This window comes from Charadrius vociferus, unplaced genomic scaffold (assembly GCF_000708025.1).
Source record: "Charadrius vociferus isolate BGI_N301 unplaced genomic scaffold, ASM70802v2 scaffold92, whole genome shotgun sequence".
In the NCBI taxonomy this organism is placed as follows: Eukaryota; Metazoa; Chordata; class Aves; order Charadriiformes; family Charadriidae; genus Charadrius; species Charadrius vociferus.
The window spans coordinates 5,615,968-5,639,893 of record NW_009647874.1 but is presented as its reverse complement, the minus strand read 5'-3'; the positions used below and the strand labels follow the sequence as shown (position 1 = coordinate 5,639,893).

Below are 23,926 nucleotides of genomic sequence, written 5' to 3'. Positions count from 1 at the left end.
GAGTCAGGATTCAGCACTAGAAGTGTGATTTCTGGAAGCTGGTGAGCTGAGAGACGATCTGCCGACCCTACAGACTGTCCTGCTCCTGGGAGCTGTGACGCCTAGATGTGTGTCTGAGTCATCAGTTGTGGAGTCACTTGTCCATCTTTAACCAGCAAACGCATGCGTGCATTAATACAGCAGGAAAACCAGGAGGGAGCACCCCTGCAATCTCGGGTTTGGCATGCTCACTGAAGTTTCAATTGCTGATCCAAACCAGGCAGCTAAAGACTTCAGGCCTCGGTTTTGTATGGTTTGTCAAGACCTGTAACCTTTAGACTGTTGTGTAGAAGTGAATGGCAGTGCCAATTCCTCCTCAAACAGGTTAAAGGTTATTGGAGACTGGATTGGGCCCCGTTAGGGAAGAAGGCTGAGGAAACAGTGCCTACCTAGGGAAGGAAAGCTAGGTTTATGTGCCAAGCAGCTCAGCATACCGGGGTATACATGGCATGGCTTGCTCATTATACCCCACTTTACTGAGGAAATCAGTTATCGTATAGATACTTACAGTCAGCTTTCTAGACACCTAACTACTTTGCATTTCCAGCCCATCCTCCATCTGTATCTTAGTTCTCTGTATTATATAGATTATTATGGAACTTTTCTGTCTCAGGACTGTGCTCCAAAATATATGGATAAATGATTTTTTAAAATAAATTTGAGATCACAAGATGCCTAGCCTCAATAGCAGTGAGGTCTGTAATAAATTGTCAGGGGTTAAACTGGGTTCAATGACAGAAAGCTTATTCATTCCAATGAAAACAGGACTGGGCCCCCAAGAAGTCAAGTATTGAACGAGAGCTTGTAAGAAAACCACATGTGACTACCTCCCCTCTCTGAAAATAGCTGAGAAAGCAGGAAATATCCAAGCCCAGGTTCCTGCATCAACTAAGTTGTAGGCAAAGTGCACACCTGCAAGTACCAAGTCTTCAGCAGCTGCAGCATCACAGAGCCTCTCTGTAACAGCATCCCGTAAGTTATTCAGCAGAATACTTGCCATCCTCATTAAAGTCCTCACCAAAACCAGTCTGAGCACGCTGTTAACTCATGTAGCAGCATTAGCTTCCTCACCCCACACTAGTAGGAATAGGCTCTTACTGGTTCTTGAAGGTGTTGCCCTGCTGAGAGACACTCAGCAGTAGGACAGAGGGAGCTACTGGGGAAGCATTGGATAAATAGTAGGCCCACAGCCAAGTAACGTGGAATAACAAGGTGATGCCATTTTTCGGAGTGAAGTTCAGTTCCTATCTGGGCATGTCTTAAGTTGCCACAACTGGAGAGAGCTTATTGTTAGATCTCATAAAATACTTCCTAAGACAAAAATTTCTTGCACCAAATGCTAACCATCCTTTTACCAAACCTCAGAGAAGTTTGTTCCCAAATCTCTTATAGGAACTGCATCCCAATGTGTTCATGCATTGGACAAGAAAGCTTTTACATTTTTTTACTACCATTGTACTCAGCAGAACAACTCTCAGTTATGTTTATAGCTGTTTGGTTCTGTGTTGTTCTGCAGCCCTGTTGTTCAAGCAGGAAAACAAACAAATAGATTATGTAGTCCTGACCCTCTTTTTCCCACACTGCTAAACTCTTCCCCCACCTCCCTTACAGAATGACGTGCTTAGTCATGTGGCTTATCATAGGACAAGAAACACAGATCTTTTGGAAGCTGCTTCTTAAAATATCAGCTGTACATAGCTGTCTTTGAATAATGTCTCTGTAGAAGTATCTCAGCCATTTAAAAGAAGCTGCACTACAAAGCTTGGCCTTTCTGTGTTTCTTATATGAACTAACTGATAACTTCCGAGCACGTGGCTGTGAAGCACGTCGATGAAGGATAGCTATTTCTATACCCGTCACTTTGCTGGGCATGGGAAAGGAGTGGGGCTGGGGGTAGAAAGAGTTGCTTTAAGCCACTTTTATGCTTTCCTTTTTCTGTCCCTGCCCTGTGCCCACCCATGCAATTTACAGTCCCACAGGTCTGCGCTGAGCTGCTTGCCACAGAGATCCTGGTTGCCAATTTGGTGTCGTTGAAGTGGGGTGTGCGCTGGGCAGTTGTCCTGCAATCACAGCACTCTCTCCAAATGCCCTCTCCAGAGCCCCGCAAGCCCAGTGCTGTTACCCTGTGTGTAGCTGTCCTCTGGAAGGCCAGCTGTTCTGCCAGCATGCTCTGAAGGATCTTTGTGTGTCTCTCTTCAGCATTAACAGCATGTAAGGTCCATAGTCTGAGGGAGTAAAAGGTCTTACAGTTTCCTCCTTCCAGACCTTCGTTCAGAAAAGTACCGTTCCAATGTCTTTTTAGCCCAACTCTTGAAGCAGCAATAAGCAATTATAGAAGCTGTTCTGCATCCTTGTCTCCAGTGCTTTGCAGGTGTTATTTTACTCTAAACACATGCTCAGAAGATCCAAGATCAGCATTTGTGGGCTTGGATTGGACCTCTCCACTTGTGAATTCCAAGAAACTGTTTTCCTTTATAGTGCAAGTGACCAGAAATACTGCTTATTTTAGTGCTGCTTTGATTTGTCTGAGTAATTTACAGTAGACTGGGAACATACTGCTTGTTAGCTTTCTGTGTTTGTTAACAAATGTGATCTGTCTGACATAAACCTGTACTTTCTGTACGTGATTCTACACCCTGTCGATACACAAGCTTTGAGAAGAGTCACTGATATATTCCTCTGTGGCTTGTATGTCTGAAGATACCAGTTTGAATGCGTACCTTGTTGTTGAACACTCAAAATAGGCAAGAAAAAAGAATATCACTCAGTGAGTAGGTTAAAAAAGAAAAAAGGAAACAGGAGATTTTTTAAAGGCCTTGACATTTTTTCCGTGGAGACTTTAAGTACTGTGGTCTTGTTATCCAGCTACTGCAGTGACAGGATGTGTTAGAAATGTTTAAAATAGTCAGAAATGTACTTCTGCATGCCGTCTTTAAAGCCAAAAAGATAGCAGACTCTTTTCACACTGGAAGACAGATCAGATCCATGTGTGTGGCATGACACGCTAGAAAGGAGAAAGCACTGTGCTCAATCCCACTGTGAGTGATCTGACAGAGTTAGCGGTGACCAGTCAGCATCTCTTGGAAAAAACGAGTGTTTCTTGGTATTCCACCAGTTTCCTTCTAATTTCTAACCCACCCTCACTGCTGCTGAGTCACAGCAGCCGTTTCTGGTGCGCTGGATCTAATAGGAGACACAGTAGACAGGAGGAATCAATGTGTTTTCTGTGCTACTCTGCAGGCTGCTGTGCCACCACACCCATTGCAGTTGCTTATGGAATGTTTTCCGTCCATCTGAGATGTCGTGTCAGCCGCTCTTCAGAGAGTGGATAAGCAGATACAGCTTGGGCTGTGAGAGCTCAAAACTCCCTTTCAGGTTTCATAAACTTGATTTAGGATATTTTGATAGTATGAATCTAGACTCATGGAAAACATTTACATTTCCTTGCCCCACTGTTTTTACTCAGTATGCCTTTTAACAAAATCCACAAAGACTCACTGTGGATTCTGGAGCAGCTTATGGTTTATTAACCACTGGCCATGTACTGGATGTTTATGTGGAAAGCTTCAGTTCAGCTGAAAGCTAAGCTAAATCTGGCAGCTGCCATCCCCTATGAGAAGGTGTGTGTATACCTCTGAGAGCTGGTGGGGGTTTTCCCTTCTCATTTTCTCCTAAGAGCAGACCTTTGTTCAAAACAGGCTTGTACTAGCGTGATTAAACAGATTTAGATAAGCCTTGCAAATGACTTTGTGGCTGCTTTGTCTAAGAAGCACATCCGAATTTGGTGTCTACTTGTTTGGGAGGGTTCATTTGCATGCAGACTAGCACCAAAATATCTCATCAGTTCTGATTTCCTCACAAGTCAGTATGTGAACCCTTCTGGAATATGTATAAACTCAGAGCCTATGCTTACTGCAGGCACATTTGCTCATCTGTCCCAGCCTGGAAGCTGGGCTGAATTGACAGATCCAGCTTTCATTCCAGCCCTACTGTTCTTGCATAGGGCTGGAAACATACTGGGTACAGCTGGACTTAGTGGAACAGTCCCACAACTCCCTGTTCCAAGCATTAAGCAATTTATACCACCTCTTTCTTTCTCTGTGAGTCCTAGGCAGAAACTGGTCCAGAAGAGAAGACTGCTTTCTAGAAGCACTGCACTGTAAGCTTTACTGTTGGTGGCTGCAGGCTACTCTATATGTGAGGTACTTTGGGAAGGGCAACTCGTACTAATTACAGGGCAGCCTTGTAGATGTTCCTTTTGCATCAGTTTTTCTCCCTCAAAAAAATGGAAAAAAAAAAGGGGAAATAAAGCAATTTGGTTTAGCCTAAACTGAGCTAAGATTTCTTGTGCAGCCATATGGATTGATTAAACTAGCCCAGTTTGAGAGAATAGCTGAAGTTAAACCAGCACAATTCCCAGGCAGACTAGTTTTCAACTCACCTGCTGATACAAGCTTCTTATCTCAAAGAGTCTGATTGAATCTTCTAAAGCAACAGAAGAATGGGCATAGCTATACTCTCCCTGTGCTCCTTGTCCCACTAATACCCTCAGGCTATCACTCACCAGAAATTAGTGGGAATAATACACTATTATAATCAGGTAGATGTGAACTAATCAGCAATGTGTGCTCGCAGCCCAGAATGCGAACCGCATCCTGGGCTGCATCAAAAGCAGCGTGGTCAGCAGGTTGAGGGAGATAATTCTGCTCCTCTACCCTGCTCTGGTGAGACCCCACCTGGAGTACTGCATCCAGCTCTGGAGCCTTCAGCACAGGAAAGACATGGACCTCTTGGAGTGGGTCCAGAGGAGGGCCACGAAGACGATCAGAGGGCTGGAGCACCTCTCCTGTGAAGACAGGCTGAGAGTTGGGGTTGTTCAGCCTGGAGAAGAGAAGGCTCGGGGAGACCTTATAGTGGCCTTCCAGTACCTAAAGGGGGCCTACAGGAGAGCTGGGGAAGGGCTCTTTTATCAGGGAGTGCAGTGATAGGATGAGGGGTAACAGTTTCAAACTGAAAGGGGGTAGATTTAGATTAGATATTAGGAGGACATTTTTAGTCTGAGAGTGGTGAGGCACTGGAACAGGTTGCCCAGAGAAGTGGATGCCCTGTCACTGAAGGGTTCAAAGTCAGCTTGGATGGTGCTTTGAGCAACCTGACCTAATGTCACTGCATATGGCAGGGGTGTTGGATTAGATGGTCTTTAAAGGTTCCCTTCCAACCCAAACTATTCTATGATTACATGATTCTTATGCAAATATTCATTATTATAAGCATTCAATGAACGTGAGATGTGGAAGTGCAACAAATGAGAACAAGTGTCAGGAATAAGACCAACAGGGAGATAATAAGTTAATAAAATAGTTTGTGTAATTTTTTTTCCATGTCATTATCAGTTATCTACCTTAATCTAAGATTGCTGAAACAGCTTCCTGTGGACCACCAGGATGTACTCCATTACTTTTTGTTTCTTAATAGCTGACATGACCCACCTCCATGTAGTTAATAGCAGGACAGAGTAATTTTTATCCCTTCCTGTTACACTGCAGCAGCCTCTAAGTTGGATCCCTGTGATCTCAGCCTTACAGACCACATTGCTATACAGGTGTATGAGTATACTTAGCTACCTGGGGCATGGTTTTGAAGCTGGTATTTAGTCAAGTCAGGTCAAAAATATAATAAGCAAACAAACTTGGAAAAGTTAAGTAGACGCTGGACAATGCTTATGACAACATATATCTGCTTTCTAACCATGTTGTATGTTAAACATCAAATTCTCTTTCTCTTAGAAGCCCAAAGGGTGAGTGTTCCCTGCTTTGATCTAAACCACTCCATTACTGTGTCATTAAGAAAGCTGAATTAATGTATTAGCACTGCTGCCTATAAAATTCCATGCACTACTGCTGGTTTTTATTCAAAACCAAATGGAAATATAAGCACTACAGCTCTGTGTGGAAAACAGCATCTTCGCCAGTCATATACCTACAGGACAATCATAGCTTTCTCTCTCACAAGCACATACACATATGTAAAGTGTCTGACCATCACAGAGTCATAGCAGAGCTTGAAAGTGTGAACCTGACTATAACCATTTTTTTTTGAGACATACAGCCAGCCACTTCCCATGTAAGTAACATTTTAATGCAAATTTCTACTGGCCCTTGTGGCCTTATCAGTACTAAAATGTGTAAAAGACTTGGAGGGTAACAGGTGGAGAAAAGAGAAGTGGGATGAGGGTTCACATCCTGGATGCTGAGATAAATACAGGAGTTCCTCATTCTGTTGCTCTGCCTTTTCTGGCAGAAAAGCAGACCCCTTCTCCACCTCAGTGCTTCCAAAGGAAAGAGAGACCATACCATCATAGCTGGGGTTACACGTGGCTTAATACTGGCCACTCCTGCTCTGGAAAAGGCGGCCTTTCCATCCTTTCCTAACCACTGATACTGCCAACTGGGGTTGTGGTATCAGAGACAAGTGTAGCATGACGTGTTTCCAGCTCAAAAATCCTGGCCCTAAAATCAGGAGTTCTCAGCATTATATTATAAAACCTCATTTCTGAGAACAGATATTCTAGATATTTCCTGTTCCCAGCTGACAGGCCAACGGATGGCTAAGGAAAAAACAGTTCCAGAAGGAAACTTTTGTTCAGTAAAACTGAAATAGGCTAGGAGATCAGAAAACTCATGACAAAAAAAAAAAAAAAGAAAAAAAAAATAATTGGAAAATGTCTTAACTTGCTTTAAATGTAAATGTTTACTTCTCTATAACAGAAAACCAGTATAGCATTTTATTTTCTCTTCAGACCTGAAATGCTCTCTTGTTTTCTAATGCTTTTTCAGAGAAAAAGCAGAACAGAGAAATGCTGGAGTATCGATACAGAGAATGAAATGTCCTGTGTCACTATAAGTCAGACACAGCACAAGCACTGGCATAATACATTTCCTTACATGGATTTACCACTGTTCCACTGGTGCTGGAGGGATTACCCTAGGGATGGGAGGTCCTTCACAGCCAAGACATTCAAACTTAGATCCATCAATTTAGCCCCTTTAACCTAGATTTAAACACAAAATCAAACAGCCGATGCCAGTGGTAGAAGTCAAGTACTCAGCACTCTTCAGAACTGGACTCTTCCTCCACTCCCCTCTGCTTAGATTATGATATCCAAAATTTTCTCTTACAGTTATTCAAATTCTTTGTCCCTCTAATGAAGCTCTCTCAGTCAAACTTGCGGCCTAGACACCTGCACAATGGAAACTAGAAAGAGATGATAACCTTGTTCACAGCTGACCAAGGAGGAAGTGAACCCTCGTTCTTGCATTTTTTTAATTCCCTATACCTCCCAGTGTGAGACTGCTGACTAAATGGTGTGGTAGAATGGTAGAGTGAAATTTTTTTTCTCAGCCTTCCTTAAGGACTTCTAGCTCGTACAAGTTTGCCGCAGCACTGACTTGGGTCCTGCTCCACACCAGGCCGTTCTGTGTGCAGCTGCTATACATTTGTTTCTCTGTTAGAGACAGTAGTTGCTTCCTCTTTAGATAGACGTGTCCACCGTTTCCACACGAGTCATCTCTGAACACGGTACTATCCAAAAAAAGATACAGCAATATAGGCGTAGAGCTTTTCATAGTGATTCAACCCTCATCAAAGAAATCTAAAGAACTTTCAAGGCATTACCTCAGACAAAGGTCTTCAGGGGGTGTGCAACATGCTCGCATTTTGCACTGACAAACACAAGTCTTCTTACAAGACTTGTTCTAAAATCTTTAGCTAAACTGTAGAGCTAAAAAAGTAGGTTTTAATTTAATATTCTGGTAGTGCATAGGGAAAAACATTGTTTTCTTTTGCTTGTTTGGTTATTTTTTTTAACTCTCTTTTCCCTCAGGGAAATCTAATTTTGGTAACGTGTGGGATGGAGCGCTAATCTGCTGTTCTAACATGTGTGTATCTGGAATTTTTGAGCCACTTTTCCTAGCCTTGTGAACCTTCTCAAATACTGCAAAAAAGAAAGGCACAAGGGGCAACCCCCAAAAGGTGCTACGGAGGCATTCACTGTTCTTGTGGCTTGATTCTACCCTGTTAAAGTACTTACAGTCTAAACAATGCTGAGTATCATGGAATCATAGAAAAAGTTGCAAGGGACCTTAAAGATCATGTACTTCCAACCCCCCTGCCATGTGCCGGGACACCTTCCACTAGACTGGGTACTCAAAGGTCCATCCAACCTGGCCTTAAACACCTCCAGGGATGGACTTCCACAACTTCTCTGGGCAACCTGTTCCAGTGTCGTACCACCCTTACAGTAAAAAATTAATCTTTATATCCATTCCAAGTCTACTCTGTTTCAGTTTAAAACTGTTGCCTCTTGTCCTGTCACTGCAGGCCTTGGTAAAAAGTCTCTTTCCATCTTTCTTATAAGCCCCCTTTATATATTGGAAGGCCTCAATGAGGTCTCCCTGGAGCCTTCTCTTCTCCAGGCTGAACCCCAACTCTCTCAACCTTTCTTCAAAGGAGGGATGTTTCAGCCCTCAGATCATTTTCATGGCTGTTGTGGTTTGGGCCGGACTGGCCAATGAAAATGAGTGACAGATGCTTTCCCCCACCTCTCTCACCAAGGAGAGGAGGGAGAGAGATAGAGGGACTTATGAATTCCGGAAAGAACAAACTACTTCAGTAGTTTTGGGTCACCTGTCCTGTCCGCTTCTCCCTGCAGCTGCAACCCCTCTATGCTTTTCCACTTTCAACCCTCCAACGGGGCAAATCACAACCGTTAGCTTACCTTGGTTGTTATGGAAATAAGTATAAGCAAGAGTCTCTCTGTATACCATTCCTTTGCATAAATTGCAATTTAGCAGATCTTATCACTCTGAGAGCAAAAGGTTCCTGCACAATATGCTCTTAATTTCAGAAAGTTCAGTTAGTTATAAGAGGCTTAGCTGCAAAGTAAAATTACAAAACAGAAAATGGGTTTTGTTTTACCTCAAACCAGGACGGTGGTCCTCCTCTGGACCCGCTCTAGCCAGGTCCATGTCTTTTTTGTACCAGGGACCCCAAAGCTGGATGCAGTACTCCAGGTGGGGTCTCACAAGAGTGGAGTAGAGGGGCAGAATCACCTCCCTTGACCTGCTGGCCTTGCTTCTTTTGATGCAGCCCAGGGTACGGATGACTTTCCAGTCTGCGAGCACACGTTGCCGGCACATAGACAATTTTTCATCCACCAGTATCCCCAAGTCCTACTCCATAAGGCTGCTGTCAATCTCTCACTCTGTACTGATACTGGGGGTTGTCCTGACCCAGGTGCTGGACCTTGCACTTCACCTTGTTGTAACTTTATGAAGTTCACATGGGTCCATTCCTCAAGCCTGTCAAGGTCCCTCTGGCTGGCATCCTTTCCATCAAATGTATCAACTGCATCACTCAGTTTAGTGTCATCTGCAAACTTGCCGAGGGTGTACTCAATCCCACTGTCTACGTCATTTATGTATAGTACTGGTCCCAGTAAAAACCCTTGTGGGACACCACTCGTTACTGGTTTCCACTTACATATCAAACCATTGACTGTAACTCTTTGGACACGGCCATCCAGCCAATTCCTTATCTATCTAACAGTCCACCCATGAAACCCATATCTCTACAATTTAGCAGCAAGAATGTTGTGGAGAAACGTATCCAAGGCCTTGCCGATGTCCAAATAGATTACATGTGCCCGGAGGATAAGATATCTGTGAGGGAAGCCTTCACAGGAGTAGAGTCTGCTGTTCTGTGCTCTGATTCAATGGGTCATATTCATGTATGTAATTCCACAATTAACTGAATAAAGCATACAGATTACTAAAGACAAGACTATGCAGGAGCTTTGTAACCATTGTGTGTGCCTGAAGCATGAGGCTGGCTAGAGTCCTGTACAGGGAAGCGAACCTGCAAACCTCAATCCCTACCCCAGCGATATATGTTCATTCCCCTCAGCTCATTTCCCAGGTCTGCTGTCCAGTTGGGGAACTGGCAAGGCCATCGTTAGTTTCTTTTCATAAGATCTATGCAATCAGCTGGTGCCTGAAAAAAATTACCCTTGAATTCCTTGAGTTTTTGAAAAGGTGTTTTTCACCTTGCTACTGGAGTCTTTAGCACGTTGATTGAAAAGGAACTTGTTCAGTAGAATAGATAGTAGAGGCAAATAGACAGACCAGACAGTGGAGCTCTTAGCCAAAGTGTTCTGCAGCCATCCCAACTTCCCCCATCTACCGGGCATGCCCACCACAGCCCTGCTGCCCTCAGGTTGACTGTTAATCTTCACCCTCTCCCCAGGGCTATGAGAGAAGTACAGAAACAGCTGAGATTAAGGGGAGAAGGTGCACTCTGAATGCCATGTTTGTCTTAGGAGCATTAGTGGGGCAGGCATGTGATGGAGAATGTTGCTGCAAGATACAATTCCAAGTGAAGACGGTGTGCCAGTGTCCCTCTTGGGGAGCTTTTACTTGGTTATATCACCTTCTCATGCTGGAGATGCTCATGGAGAGACTGAAAAAACTGTGATAGTGCTGATACGAATGCTGCCCTGTAGTATTTGGAATAAAAGGTGTCTTTTCATGAGGACTGCTTCATTCTTTCTGTGCTCTCCTGCAGCTGTCAGGTGCTGGAGTCTCTCAGTTCCTTGGGCAGTTGCTGTATGTTACAGGTTTCCCTCACGTCCTAGGAACGTTTCTGAAACATAATGCCTTGCAAGGTAAAGCTGCTTTTATCCAGATTCCCTGTCTTCAGGTTGAGATGGGCTTATCAGGCTTTGGGGTGTATAACTGTGTCCTGACACTACAGCTGCTACTGTTAGGTTTTACCATTCATAAGGAAAACCCTTCGTTACTAGCTACTCTCTCTCCTGTCAGGACTCTGATGTTCTGGTTTTTATTTGTGGAATGATGCAAGAGAGGTGTTTGACGTTTCCCTCTTCTGGTTGAAGGGTCTTAGTCCTTCCAGTTCTCATTTCTTCTGGCAGAACTTCATCCCACAAGAAGTCAGACTGGCCAGCAGCTCGGACAAGAGCAGGAGTAGGCCAAGGTCTATTTGGAAGCAGACCTGAGCTGTTATGCTACTAAATTAAAATGACCATGCAACGCTTCTGCCACTGATCAAGTGAAGTTTTCTTCCAGCAGTTAGGAAATGCAGCAGAAAGACTGCTAGAAATCTCTCCAGAAAGGGGAAAACACTGGAGAGTGGGGAGAGTTACATCTTACCGAGTGTCCATTAGCGTGAAGCGAAGCGCCTCTGGAGGAACAGTGTGGATTGTACACAGAGCTTTGCGAGCCCTTGAGAGGGCTGGTTTGTGGTTTAGTTGAAGCGCTAAGCTAATGCTGAGGTCAGTTTTTACAGACTACAAACCCATTCATTTATTTCAGTGGCTGGCTTTTGGAACAGGCAGATACCACTTTCTTAATTGTCCAGGTCTGGGGCCATATTTCAGCCTTGACGTACTCTGTTCCCTTACCACTCTCCAGTGCTACTATAGTCCATGAACAAATTCTTTCACACCACTGTAGTTTTCAGTGCATTGCTAAGGATGGCCATCATCCCAAGGGACATTAGAACTTGCATGTGTGTATTTTCAGCGTTGTTGACATTTTTTTTGATACTTTTGTCCTATGATTGCCTAACAGCAGTTTCTTCAACTGTCTGCTATAGAATTATTGAGGTCTTCTTAGGCCTTGCAAGCAACACATTTCTTTTTCTGCAGGTGGGATATTGCGCTGTTCCCTCATACTATTTTTTTACAAAGGGGAAAACTTTTACTTAGGTCAGCCAGAGGAAGATCAGCCCCCTAACGTGCAGTAGGCTTGCTCAGCTGTTCCAATGTTTCTGAATACTGAACATATCTATTCCATTTAAACAAACAGTACTGAAAAAATCCAATTATAGTAGTAGTTGTCAGTGTGGAAAACAAAGCTATTAAATTCTGATGTACGGCTGGATCTGTTTAGTTCCTAAATTGCATAGATCAAACTGTTTCTTCTTTTTCTTGTGAATTAGTGGCACAGATAAATTCTGCCAGAAGACTAATGCAGTTTAAACATTAAACATTTCACTCTTTTAGTATTTAAACAGTCCGCATGCTTTGGATACATAAAATCAATATGTAATTCCAGTTGCACATTAATAAAAGGTCAGATTAATTTTATATGGTAAATGCAGGGTACTGTTATATAAAGCAGTAATAGGATGGGCCGATGCATTAGGAGAATGTGTTCTTATTGAACTTGAAAGCTTTTAAACTGGAAAGCTATTTTTCTGGCTGAGGCAGATTTTTGTCTATTAAATACTTCCTTGGAGTTTTCCCCATGACTCTTATTTCTCCCTTTTTGTTTCCTCCAGACATAAACACCAAAACAAATCCCAGAGCCCTCATCCAGCAATTGTACTGCAGGGAGAAGTCTGGATAGGATCCCCAGCATAGCCAGTAAACACAATGCGATAAGCGGGTAACTGTCGCTGTCACCCAAGGGCATCCTGGGGTACTCTTGCTGTCCTATTGGAAGGAAGAACTGAACATCAAACTCGGGCTTCTGCAGCAGTAAAGTAGGGCAGATGAATAAAGGAAAGCATTTTAATAACTATGCATTATTAATACCACTACCAGGCCATTAAATCACCCATACAACGCACATTTAATGAAGGGGAATATGTTGTTTCAACACTGTGTAATTGTCAAACTCATCTGGCAGAGCAGTGTGCTTTGCTTCTTGAGCTATGACAGTTCGTGAGGTTGCCAGCAGAGTCAGAAAGGTTGGCATTTCGCTGTAGAGATTCAGAATGACCTTACAGCTGCAGCTCCAAAGTCACGTTGGAGAGAGCTAAATTCAGTCCCCTTTTTTTGTGACAAATTCTCTATAGTTCCTTCATGTGTCTACCTGTTCGTTTCCCACTCTGTAAAGACATTGTAACATTTTCTTCCCCTTAACACTTTGCCTTTTTAGGATATAAGTTTTTCAGAGAGTGATTCATCAATAGCCACCTGACAGATAAGGGACAGTGGTTTATTTTAAGGAAAATTTTAAAGAAAACACCTTTCCATTATGTTTTCTTCTCCTGTGTATGTTTGTGCTTCCCCCAGAGACACAGCCCAATTATTGCAGACCTAAGTTATTGTTTTAAATGGAACTCTTGATCAGCTTTAATAGGTAGAGCGTTGTCAAAGCCTAGTCACAAAAACCTTTACATCTGCAATTTAACTTTAATTTGAAATTCAGCTTTGTAGGAATAAATATTGAACAGGTTTTTGCAATCTGACTAAGTCTGCTTACATAAGGAAAATAAGCTTTCCCATTGCTGCATTTAGAGTAAGAATGAATTTCCCTAAGTTTTAAGAAATGGGAAGAAGTAGCATTTATGGATAGGATGCTAAACATTTTCCTAGCAAGAAGACTCCTGAAGAAAAGAAATATATTCTGTGGAATCCTTACGTACATAAAAAAACTACTGAAATCATTACTGTATGTCCTTTTGACAAGTTTCAAGCTTTCAGAAATACCTATGAGTTCCTAAAAGTCAGCATTTTTTTCAGAGGAAGGCAGTAAGCTAAGGCTATTTTGGCAAAATCAAAACATGAAGTGAGGTTATTTGAGGAAGTCAGATTCTTATTATTAAATTCATTCCCTTCTTTTTTTTCCTCTTTTTTTTTCTTTTTTTTTGTTTTGATATGACATAATAGGGAAGAAGAGTGAAGCAAGAAGTGGTCTTCACTCCTCCAGTGTATCTTGTGCATCATTTCATACATGCAGAAACCTTGAAGACCTGTTTTTTAAATTAGGTTGGTAAGAAAGAATTCTTAGCACTAAAATGAAGTGGATAACTGTTAGTCACTACACGCTTCCGAATGCAGCGTGTGAACAACCCCAATGTGGGGATATACTTGAATGTTTCTATACATTCATGGTTGACAAAATGATGTGTTTCTGTATTTCTGAAACTCTCAAACCATATGGGAAGAAATGACTGAAACCTCTGTTTTACATCTTTCAAGACCTTGTTATGACTTAACCCCCCCAAAAAAAGAGTTGTGTTGTGCCATGGTGGTCACAGCACCGGGCTCCTGGTGTCTCGCTAGGCCGTGCAGCACTGGACGAGGCACGCCACCAGTTTTACCTTCTCATCCCCTGTGTGCAAGTCTGTGGTCATTCAGTTTTTCAGACAGTGTTTACCAGCCATCCAGCCATTCCCTACGTTCTCCAAAGCAAAGGCAATCAGACATATTTTGTGTTTTTACTCTTTGAAGTAACTTGCATCCTGTTGCCAGCATGCAGACAGTACACCTTGGGAGACCTGTTGTAGAATGACATTGCTGTGGTACCATGATGGTGATGAGAAATTCAAACCCAACAGGAGGAACAGCATCCATCTGAAAGACTAGCAGAGAACCAAATTGGTGCCCATACGGATGGTGCTTATATCCATCCTTACTATGTCAAAAAAGCAGTGGCAATACCTAACATTGAAAAAGAATGAAAGTACTAATTTTTTAGAGCCTGCAAGTGCTAAGATAGTGTGAATAGCATGGGCAGAGGGGTTTACACTGGTCCCATTTGCTGAAGACCAAGGGAAACAAGGATTCAGTTCTCTTTTCAGCTTCACAGAAGCCAAATCTGTGTTTCTTGACTCCTAAATATCATCCATCTCTCATAGTATTGCTGTTTCACTGTTTCAAAGAGAATTTGAGATTGATTGGCCTGGAGGACGGAGGGAAGCACAAGTGGGAATATGATTGTGTCCAGCCTTAGAGTGTTAATGCAGGAGTAAAAACTTTAGAGTTCTGGTTGCTGTTTCTTTTTTTTTTTTTTTTTTTTTTTTTTCCTGTTAATGTAGTTGAATGTGCTTGATTTTAGACTTTGACATATGTCATGCTCATATTGACTTTTTTCAAAGTCGGCACTCACATAATAATTTCTGTCCGTTCTTTTAGATTTCTTGTTTCTCCTGGTGACCTTCAAGTATCTTTTCAAGCACAGTTTTTCTGTAACTTCTTAACAATGACCAGTCTGCACTTCACACTAAGCGCTACTTAGTAGTAAGACTTCTGCCTTAAGTGTAAGCAAGATATTTTGCCTTACTTTATTTTACAGGGACTTGTCCTTAGAATTAGTCAGGGCAAGTAAAATGTACGTTGTAGCAAAAGGAGAACAGGTTGTTTGACAGAAATACATGACTGACATGAAAAGAATTTAGCCCTGGCCTTTGCCATCCAACAGTTTTGTGAAATACTCTGGGGAACTTACTTGCAATCAGTGCATCTCTTCCAGCTTTGTATCAACCAGAAAGTCAGTTGTTCAGATCAATGGTGCACAAGGCACAAGTTTGGGACACATGCAGAAGTACCATATAATAAGTATTATACATACTTTCAGAAAAGAAAAAAAGAATACCTCCGGCTGCTTTTTGTGAGTGACCTGGCCTTGTTGATGTGCATTGGAAGATCATGAAAACACCAGATAAGTCAAGTTTTCAGGGAAATTAGGCACCGGAAAGCCTCAATTTAGATTGTAGTCTGTCTACGCATGGAGCTTTTCATCCCTTTTGAGGCTGGGACAGCTTTAATGCCCAGCAGTTGTCTAAGCGGGAAGTAAGACACTGGAAATCAGGCAGATCAGGTAACTGCTGCACAAAGGTCTGGGGAAGTGCTGGTTTTTACAATATTTTTATCTTGTTTTCTGTGTCTTAACAGTGATGCAGAAATTCACTATAAGAGAAAAATTAAAGGTAGTGGTGGAGAATTTAATTTTTTCATGGACTTTCACCTAGAAACAGTACAAATCATGATTTGTGTACTGCTAAAGCAACACTTTTGGCTTTAACTTCTGTCTAGCCGCAGCTTCTCTTAGCTATTAATACGCAAGAACATCATCACAGTTTGTGTTTCATTTGCTGCTGAAGTGTGGGTATCAGCATAAAAAGGAATAAAACTTTGATCATTGTGAAATCTTAGGTTAACTTTATGCTTCTTTATAACCAGTGAAAGCAGTCACACGCAGGCAGTGTTTAACATATTTGTTCTTTCATTTACCAAAAGGCATTTTCACATCAAAACAGTGTCAACAGCTGTAATATGCAGTGTATATCTACCCTTCCATTTCATAGGGAAGAGATGGAGCTTTTTGGTTTATTAATAAACCGAAGAGCTTTTGCCATAAATCAGAATTCAACAGCTTTGTTTCCTTATGTAAACTACTATTCTAATTGGATTTTCTCTCCTCCCAGATATTATCTGGTTAAAGACCATAATCACATATTTCAAGTTAATTGTAAGAGAACACAAATACACAGACAGTTAGATTTAACGATACGGGACTTTTAGTTCCAAAACTGAGTCATAAAAGAAAAGAATCCAACAAATAAAGGAGGACGAAAGACTGTATTGCATGGTAGCGATGGGGAAGTCGAGTACGTTTAGTCCTCTCAGATCTTGACAAGATCTTTTTTTTGTGAAGACTTTAGCTCTAGATTTTACGTTGATTTTTTCTTCTTATTTGTAAAGTTGCTGGCTTTGCTGGCAGGCTTTCTTAGCAGAAAAGGGATTCAGTCTGCAAACTTCCAATTGCTCTAGAAGTTAATTTGTCTATAAAGCACTGAAAACGTGCTCTCTCTGCTGAGTTCAGCAGCCATAGAAATCCTGCATTTGATTACGTTGGGTTTTATTATTACGTGTCTCTAGGATTCCCCCAGGGGCATTCATCAAAGATGTTAAGATTTCTTTCTTTTCTTTTTTTAAGACCACGGAATGAAAATTTGTGCTAAATTAACTGTATTGTATATAGAATATTATAATAAAAAGACAAGAAATGTTTCCCTTTCCAGTCTTTTCCCTCCAATTCACAAACGCAATTTAAGCTACAGTGGTGACTCTTCTTCAACACAGTCCTTAAGCTGACAGACGGTATATTATTGAAACACCTTGAGAAATGTTTGTAGATTATTTTTCCTGTACTTTTTTTTTTTTTTCTGTCAAGCAAGATACCAGGGCAAGGAAGGAAAAGGTCATGTTCTGGGGCAGCAGAGTGCATGTTACGTAGACAACACAGGCTTTCCCAGCACAACATACTTTGGTGTGACTTCGGAGAACTCACCTTCTCCAGCAAGCTCAAGTAAAGCCAGGTGCTGGGTAGCACTGGCTGCTAGTATAGTATCTCTGTAAGGTGAACCTTTGACTGCTGGAGGCAAGGACAGAGGCAGAGTGTACAGTTTGGGAGCCGTAGTAACAGATTTCAGATGTCAAGGCCTGAAAGCTTCATGCTATCTGTTCTAGCCACTGATTCCTTCCTGGTGACTGCTGGTGTCTGTGCCTGTCTGAAGTGAGCAGCTGAGGAATGAGGATCAAAGGGGGTGAACGTTTGGCTTCACAATATCTGCCCCGTTCTACAGCCTAATGATGTCTTTAGGTGCCTCTGTAGAACTAGGTACTTCCAAGCATTCTCAGCATCAAACTTCAGTCACCTAGAGGAATGTAAAGCTGACTAGGATAAATATCTAATGAGCTTAAATACCAAGAGTATTTGGTGCTGAGAGGATCACCTGGATTTTTTGCTAAGACTCGGGTACTTGACTGCCAACTTTGACGTAATTTAGGGAGTCTGGTTCTAAGTATAGCAATCTTCTTTGCTCAGAGCGGTCCTTTGTTTTTACTCCTTCCCTCCCCCCCACCTTGTTTACAAGCTGAATTCTGCATATAAAAGTAATTCTTTCCTCCACTGGGATGTAGCTGTCTCTAAGTGACAGCCCGTCTTCACAGTTCTCTTGATCATCTCTTGTTTCTTGAAAATACAGGAAAGGTTTCCAAAAGTGTCAAGCGTGGGTGGTTTGAATTGTCTCCTGTATACTGTAAGTCTGTCTCTCTTCCAGCTGTAACTGGTAGAAAAATGAAGTAGGGCGTTGATGGTGATGCTGACATATCCTCGTGTTTCTTTTATCTCTTATTTAAAATGTAGTTTCTTTCACCTCTTCTGAGTAGAGTCAATATTAAAAAAAACCAGACATACCTGTGTGTTTCAGAGAAGCTGGCAGTAAGATTGTGACTGTCCTTTGGTTACTGATTCTCAGTCAGCTATTCCCTTAGTGTGTTCTAAAATGTAGTGGTTGGGGTCTACAGCTGCTCAGCAAAACCATTATAAAACACAGCATTTGCAGTGTTATCACTGTTGAAAGCTTAATAAAATTATAATTCACAATTGGTTCTTTCATTCGAATGAGGTGCAAAGCAGTTTTCTAAAGCTAGTCCTCACTGATGGAGGCAAACAGCCTCCTCAACACCACCAGGACCCGGTATCTCTAATTTCACTGCATAGTTTGTTTGGTCTGGCAAAGAAGGAAGAACCTGGGTTTTTATTTAACAAAATCAAGTAATTATGCTGTGATAGGATATTTTTCCTCAGACACAACAAGGTGCTAACTACAGGTAAACAAACATATATAGTCAGCAAAAATACCAGCTTCAGACTAATGAGCTAGAGAATCAAGAAGGTTTTTAAGTGTTAATTAGGAAAAAGTTATTCTGCTATATGTGTGTAATTTACTGTAGTAGATTAATTTATCTGTGTTGGCATAAAGCAATTAAGAAGTCTTGCTAATATTTCAAAAGCTCATATTAGCTTTTTCATAATTGTCAGTATATTGACTTATGTTGTCCTAGATTTTCAGTAGCTTCACTGAACATGAAGTATAGTGATACTAATATTCAATGAATATTCTGAGCCTTCCCAGCTAAATTTCATTTTTCCGCTCCAGACCAAATTAATTTGACTTCTGAGTTGAGCATCTTTTATCTAATGTTTTTAGAAACTCGCATTCTTCCACTTGCAGAACGAAAGTGTCATCCTTGTAAGGGAAATTTTGGAAGGCGTCTAAGGAATTTTGGTGCCTGGGTCCCTTTGATTTTTAGTTCCAGTGGTCAGTGTCATTCATTTGATTGCCTTTGAAAACAACTGGACTTTAATATATTATGTAAGCTAGACAAGAAAACAATTTTGGCTATAATTTGCAAGTCTTTGCCCTAAGTAATTAACACTTTTATTCTTCCAGGACTCAGAATTTGACCCCTTGAAGTTCACCAGTGTCATTGAATGCGAGAAGCCAAACAATGACTTAAGTAGGTTTCGAGGTTACATGTGAGTATTTCATATAATATCCTTCGATATACACTCCTTTTCTCTAATATGGAATAAAATAAACACTGTGTTCTGTAAGTTGCATCATCGTCACATCTAAATAGGGCTGCATATTTGAGGCTGTTTTAGAGGATCCTCCCTTCAGGGTGAGATGGGAGCCTCACATTTCCATTCCTTAGGATGGATTTAATTGTTAGCTTTGATCAATTTACACTCCAGAAATGAATGCATGAAGCGGTACAGTTACAGACACTCTTCTCTCTTTCCTTCCCTCCATGGATCAAAAAAGCCCATCTGGAAATGGGAGGAAATAGAAAACCGGTTGAAGAGAGCCAACAAACAAACACAATCTGTTGTACACTGCTTTTATGAAGATGGATCTGTTTGATGTTTCTTTTAATATAAGTGTCATTGAGGAGAATCAGAAGGTGAAAGTGATATTCCTCCAGCTATTTTTTATTCCTTTCCTCTCATTCAGACAAAATAAAGTAATTGGCTCACACGATAGATGTGCTTGTACATTACCACGCAGAACCACCTACGGCCACTTGACTTAATGCTAAATAAACACAACTGCATTAACAGGGTGGTCATCTCTGGCCAATCAGTCCTGCTCAGAAGCAAATGTTACAGGAGCACTTTGTTTCTAACAGATCCAGGACTGTAGTGTGTAAGCATGCCCATAGTGGTGACTTAGAAGGTGCACTCTTGCATGACTTATTTTTCTACAGTCTGTAACCACGTGGAGAGTGAGAGACCAGGATATTTAATTTTTGTCTAAATTTTAATGAAGTGAGTTAAACAGACACTAATTCTATCTAGAATGCAATGATTTATCACCTATATTGATTAGGAGTGGTAAGCAGTATTGAATAGTGTAAATGGCACAAGGTAAATTGCTGGAGGTTGGGGAGTTTTTTATAGTGATGCTATTTACCACCTCAGTTACTACTCTCAGATGTCACAGATCGTGTAGGATGTACTGTCAACTGGTGTAAATCAGGACAGTTTTTTTGAAACTACATCAAGTTGTAGTGTGGGAAAATGTGTTCCTTTATTTAGCAGCACAAAGCCCTACAGTTCATTTAAAGAAAAAAGTTTAGTACTAGACATAACTGCATGAGGGTGTGTAACTGTCTACATTAATAGAGAGCTGGCTCTACAGCAGAAATGGCATTTCCAGATATGGAAATGGAAAGTTTGGCAACTTTTCTAGCACACTTCATGTGTGTGCATCTTAGTCCCCAAAATATTGAGCAGAGGTTGAAAGCTGTAGGAGACAGGCATAAATTTGTCTTCCATTATATATTTACTTACGTAATCCATGTGGAAAATGTCTGTAGCATGTAAGTCACAGAAACATTTGAATTATGTAGCAGAAAACATAGTAGTACCTTTTGGAAGACTGTTGTTCAATATTGATTCTACTTAATCTTCTGTATATTTTAATGTTTCACAAATGATGTAAATATAATTGGACGCAGCAAAAAGCCAAGACATCAGCTTTGAATCTGGCAGAAAGCATCAATTGATTTCCAGGTCTCATCAGCTATGCTGCAAGAGATTTACAACTAAAGGACCACAGGGTATTTGAAGTAAAAAGCAGGGATCAACCCCTCAACAAATAAACTCTCAGTTTCCTAATTTATCACAGGAGGAGGCTTTTCCCCCTCTCTTTTCGCATTTCCTTCGTTATTATCATGAAATCATGAGTCTATTTCAAATCATACATTAGCAAGATGAATAGTAATTAGCACATCTGAACTGAAACATGTCATTGCCATGTCAAACTCAGATCTTAACTCTTGTCCAAAATCTTACCAGTAGTCACTGCTTGAAAGAAAGGTTCAGGTAGCTCCCGGCTGATAATAGCTCAACAGAAAAGAAATGTTACTGAAATATTTAAATAGGGATGCTCTGAAATAATAGACTTTCAAGAGATCCACATGTAAAAGATGTGCTGAGACATTACTGTCAAAGTTTGCTTGAAGTTTTGACCACTTAGTAGGTTTCCAGTTTTGATTAAGGCTGTTTTTTTCTATTTGAAATATGACAGGCTCCTTTGGTTCTAATGTCTGTGCTGACAAATCTTTCAGGGAATAGAAATATTTGTGTGTGTGTGTTGTAAACATGTAAAATTTCTGTTCTCCGCAGTTATTCTGAAATTTGATCGCTATAGGTAAACAGTGTAACATAGGCAGGCCAGGGTAAAAGGAGACGTGATAATAAAAACACAAAAAACCTGCAAAATGCATTGAGACAGGCCTGGCCCTATCCTATAGCTGCAAGAGTGTAGTGTGCCCGTTACTACATAGTTCTTCTTCAGTTATATTGGCACATATCTGCATTGAACACACTCTGGGTGGGCAGACATGCAGGCAGACTACCAGTTCTACTCAGGTGTTTGCTTTAATACTGTTTTACAGTTTCTGCACCCTCAGGTATCCCAAGCATATTTCCTCATTTTTATTTCTCCTTAAGAAGTCTTCTGTGTAAAAAGAATACCTAACATGCCCCCTGCCTGTATGTGTCTAGCCAGATTATGTACAGTATGCATGGCAAACATTCAAAAATCCCACACCAGGTTCCAAAAATAATAAAATTTGCTTTAAAAACTTGTTTCTAGCTTTTTTTTGTGTGTATATGGGCAAGGGAAAAGGAGAAGTAGTATCTTGCATTCTGTCTTTTTAGCTTTTGTCTGAAAGTAAAAATTTTATTATTAGACAAGAACAGAAAACTTTATCTAATCATACCAAAATCAGGAAAAAAATGTGTAAGTCTATACAGTATTGTCTCTTTAATGTGCTATAGAGACACCACCTCTCCTGGAAAAAAAAAAAAAAAAGCCAACCTAGACTAAGCTTCTTCTGAATTGAGTGTCAGGAAGATTCTGACTGAAGATGTACACTAAGGCTGTGTTTAACATTGTTGAATATTTTCTTTGGGAGTGTCAAGCCTTGGAAAGTAATGCCAGCTCTACCACTAACTTTGTAAGACACTTAAGAAACCAGAGAGTGAAAGAAGACTCTCTTCTGAATACAGTTTTGATACATCACCTTGTTATTTAATGCTGGTAAACACATAACAAGGAAAAATATAATAGAAGGCTGAAGTGAGCTACCATCGGACTTATTTTTGCATTTCTGTATTAAACCAGGAGGCTTATTTCTACGCAAACACTTTCAGAGTGCTGTAGCAAAATAGTAGCTAACTGCATCTGGTCTATCCAATTCTCCTAATTTGTGGTGCATGTGTATTTTAGATGTTTAGATACCGCATATTAGCAGTGTCATCTGTGTGAGAAATTGCAGAGAAAAAGAGCGTTGCACCTGCGCTTGCCAGTGCTTTTCCTCACAGGCTAGCCCTCATGTTCCAGGCATCTGTTCAGCTGGCCACTGTTTTAAATACTGACAGAGAAAAGTTTCTTTCTTTGCCTCCAAAGTTATCCTGGCCTGAATCCAGAAAGAGGAAAACCAAACTGTTCAGCCTCTGTAAGAAGCTTAAGGTATATAACTCTGCAGGGCTAGAAACGGGATCTAAGCCAACTCTCCACCCAGACATAAAGTTATAGCCTTGGCAGGTTTGTTATCAAAGTGAGCAGTTTTATCTAACTCTAGTTTTCATTATTTTTTAGTCCAGACCTTTATGTCTGTAAATTTTTCTTCCTTTTATCATCAGTGCCCAATTGCCTTATATGTATGTTCTGTTAGTGAGTCACTGGGAGTGAGTGCAGACAAGAAGGAAACAGTAAGTTTCCTCCAGCCCCTGCCAGCTTCTTTTCCCCAGATTCTGATTTCATTCATGTTTTCTAAAGGTCTGGTGAGCAACAGGTGAGTTGATTGACTTAATTTGGATATGGAAAAGTAAAAGCAGTATCAAACGCGTGTAAGGATGTGTTGTGGTGAGAGGGCTCAGCTGGAGGGTGAGGGCAGTAGATTGGGGTATTGGCACCCACAGTTTAACTTCAGATGTTGCAGCATTGCTTTGGAGCAGTTGTATAAGCTAAGATAGTAAGAACAAATATATAATTGGACAGAAAAAATACACAAGTAATTGTATATAAAGGTTGCCATGTGCAATATACCAGTCACAGTCCACTGTTACTGTGAAGTGTAAAAAATTAATGAAGGCTATAAAATCATAATCCAGAGCAATTACTGCTTAAATAGGTTTATCTTTAAAAAGTCCCATTTATTAACAGGAATCATAACTATCGTTTGAAGACTTCATTGGAAATTCCAACTAACATCTTCATGATTTACGAGAAAGGCTAATGTAGAATTCAGCCTTACAAAGCAGAGGAATAGTAGAATCCTGGTAGTAGTGTAATTTCTACAGTATAGAATCATTAAGAAATTATTTCCCATAGTTCAAGCCCAGCCAAATTTGGGTAATTCTCCAGCTGGCCATCAGTGCTTACAACTATTGGCATACTGCAAGAAGGCTGTTGGGCAACCCCCACTTCTTGAAGCTCCTTTGGCAAAAGGTGAGGCAGTGAGTTAAAGAGGTTTGTTGAAGAGGACAGAAGCAAACCCTCTGTGCTTGTGTCTGAGGCCATCAGGGAGGATGGGATGAGCAGGGGAAGTTCTCTCCTGATGAAAAAAAAAAAAACCTTAAATTTTTTATCGGAATCGCAAACTTGATATTATCTGCTGCTTCTTTTCTCCATTTGTTTCTCGTCTCTAGTCATCTCTAGTCAGATGCCATCGCTGCTGCAGCTACCGCCGCCGCCCAACCCCCCCCCTTTTCTCCCT

The 23,926-nt window shown here is 41.1% G+C and overlaps 1 protein-coding gene across 1 annotated transcript in view; it reads left to right on the top strand.

The window, feature by feature from the left end:
• ATP10A (ATPase, class V, type 10A) overlaps nucleotides 1–23,926 on the top strand; it is a 126,590-nt gene that overhangs the window by 50,103 nt on the left and 52,561 nt on the right. Inside the window, exon 5 of the mRNA XM_009883133.1 lies at nucleotides 19,087–19,172. Within this exon, the coding sequence (XP_009881435.1) occupies nucleotides 19,087–19,172 (86 nt within the window). The remainder of the gene's footprint in view (nucleotides 1–19,086; nucleotides 19,173–23,926) is intronic.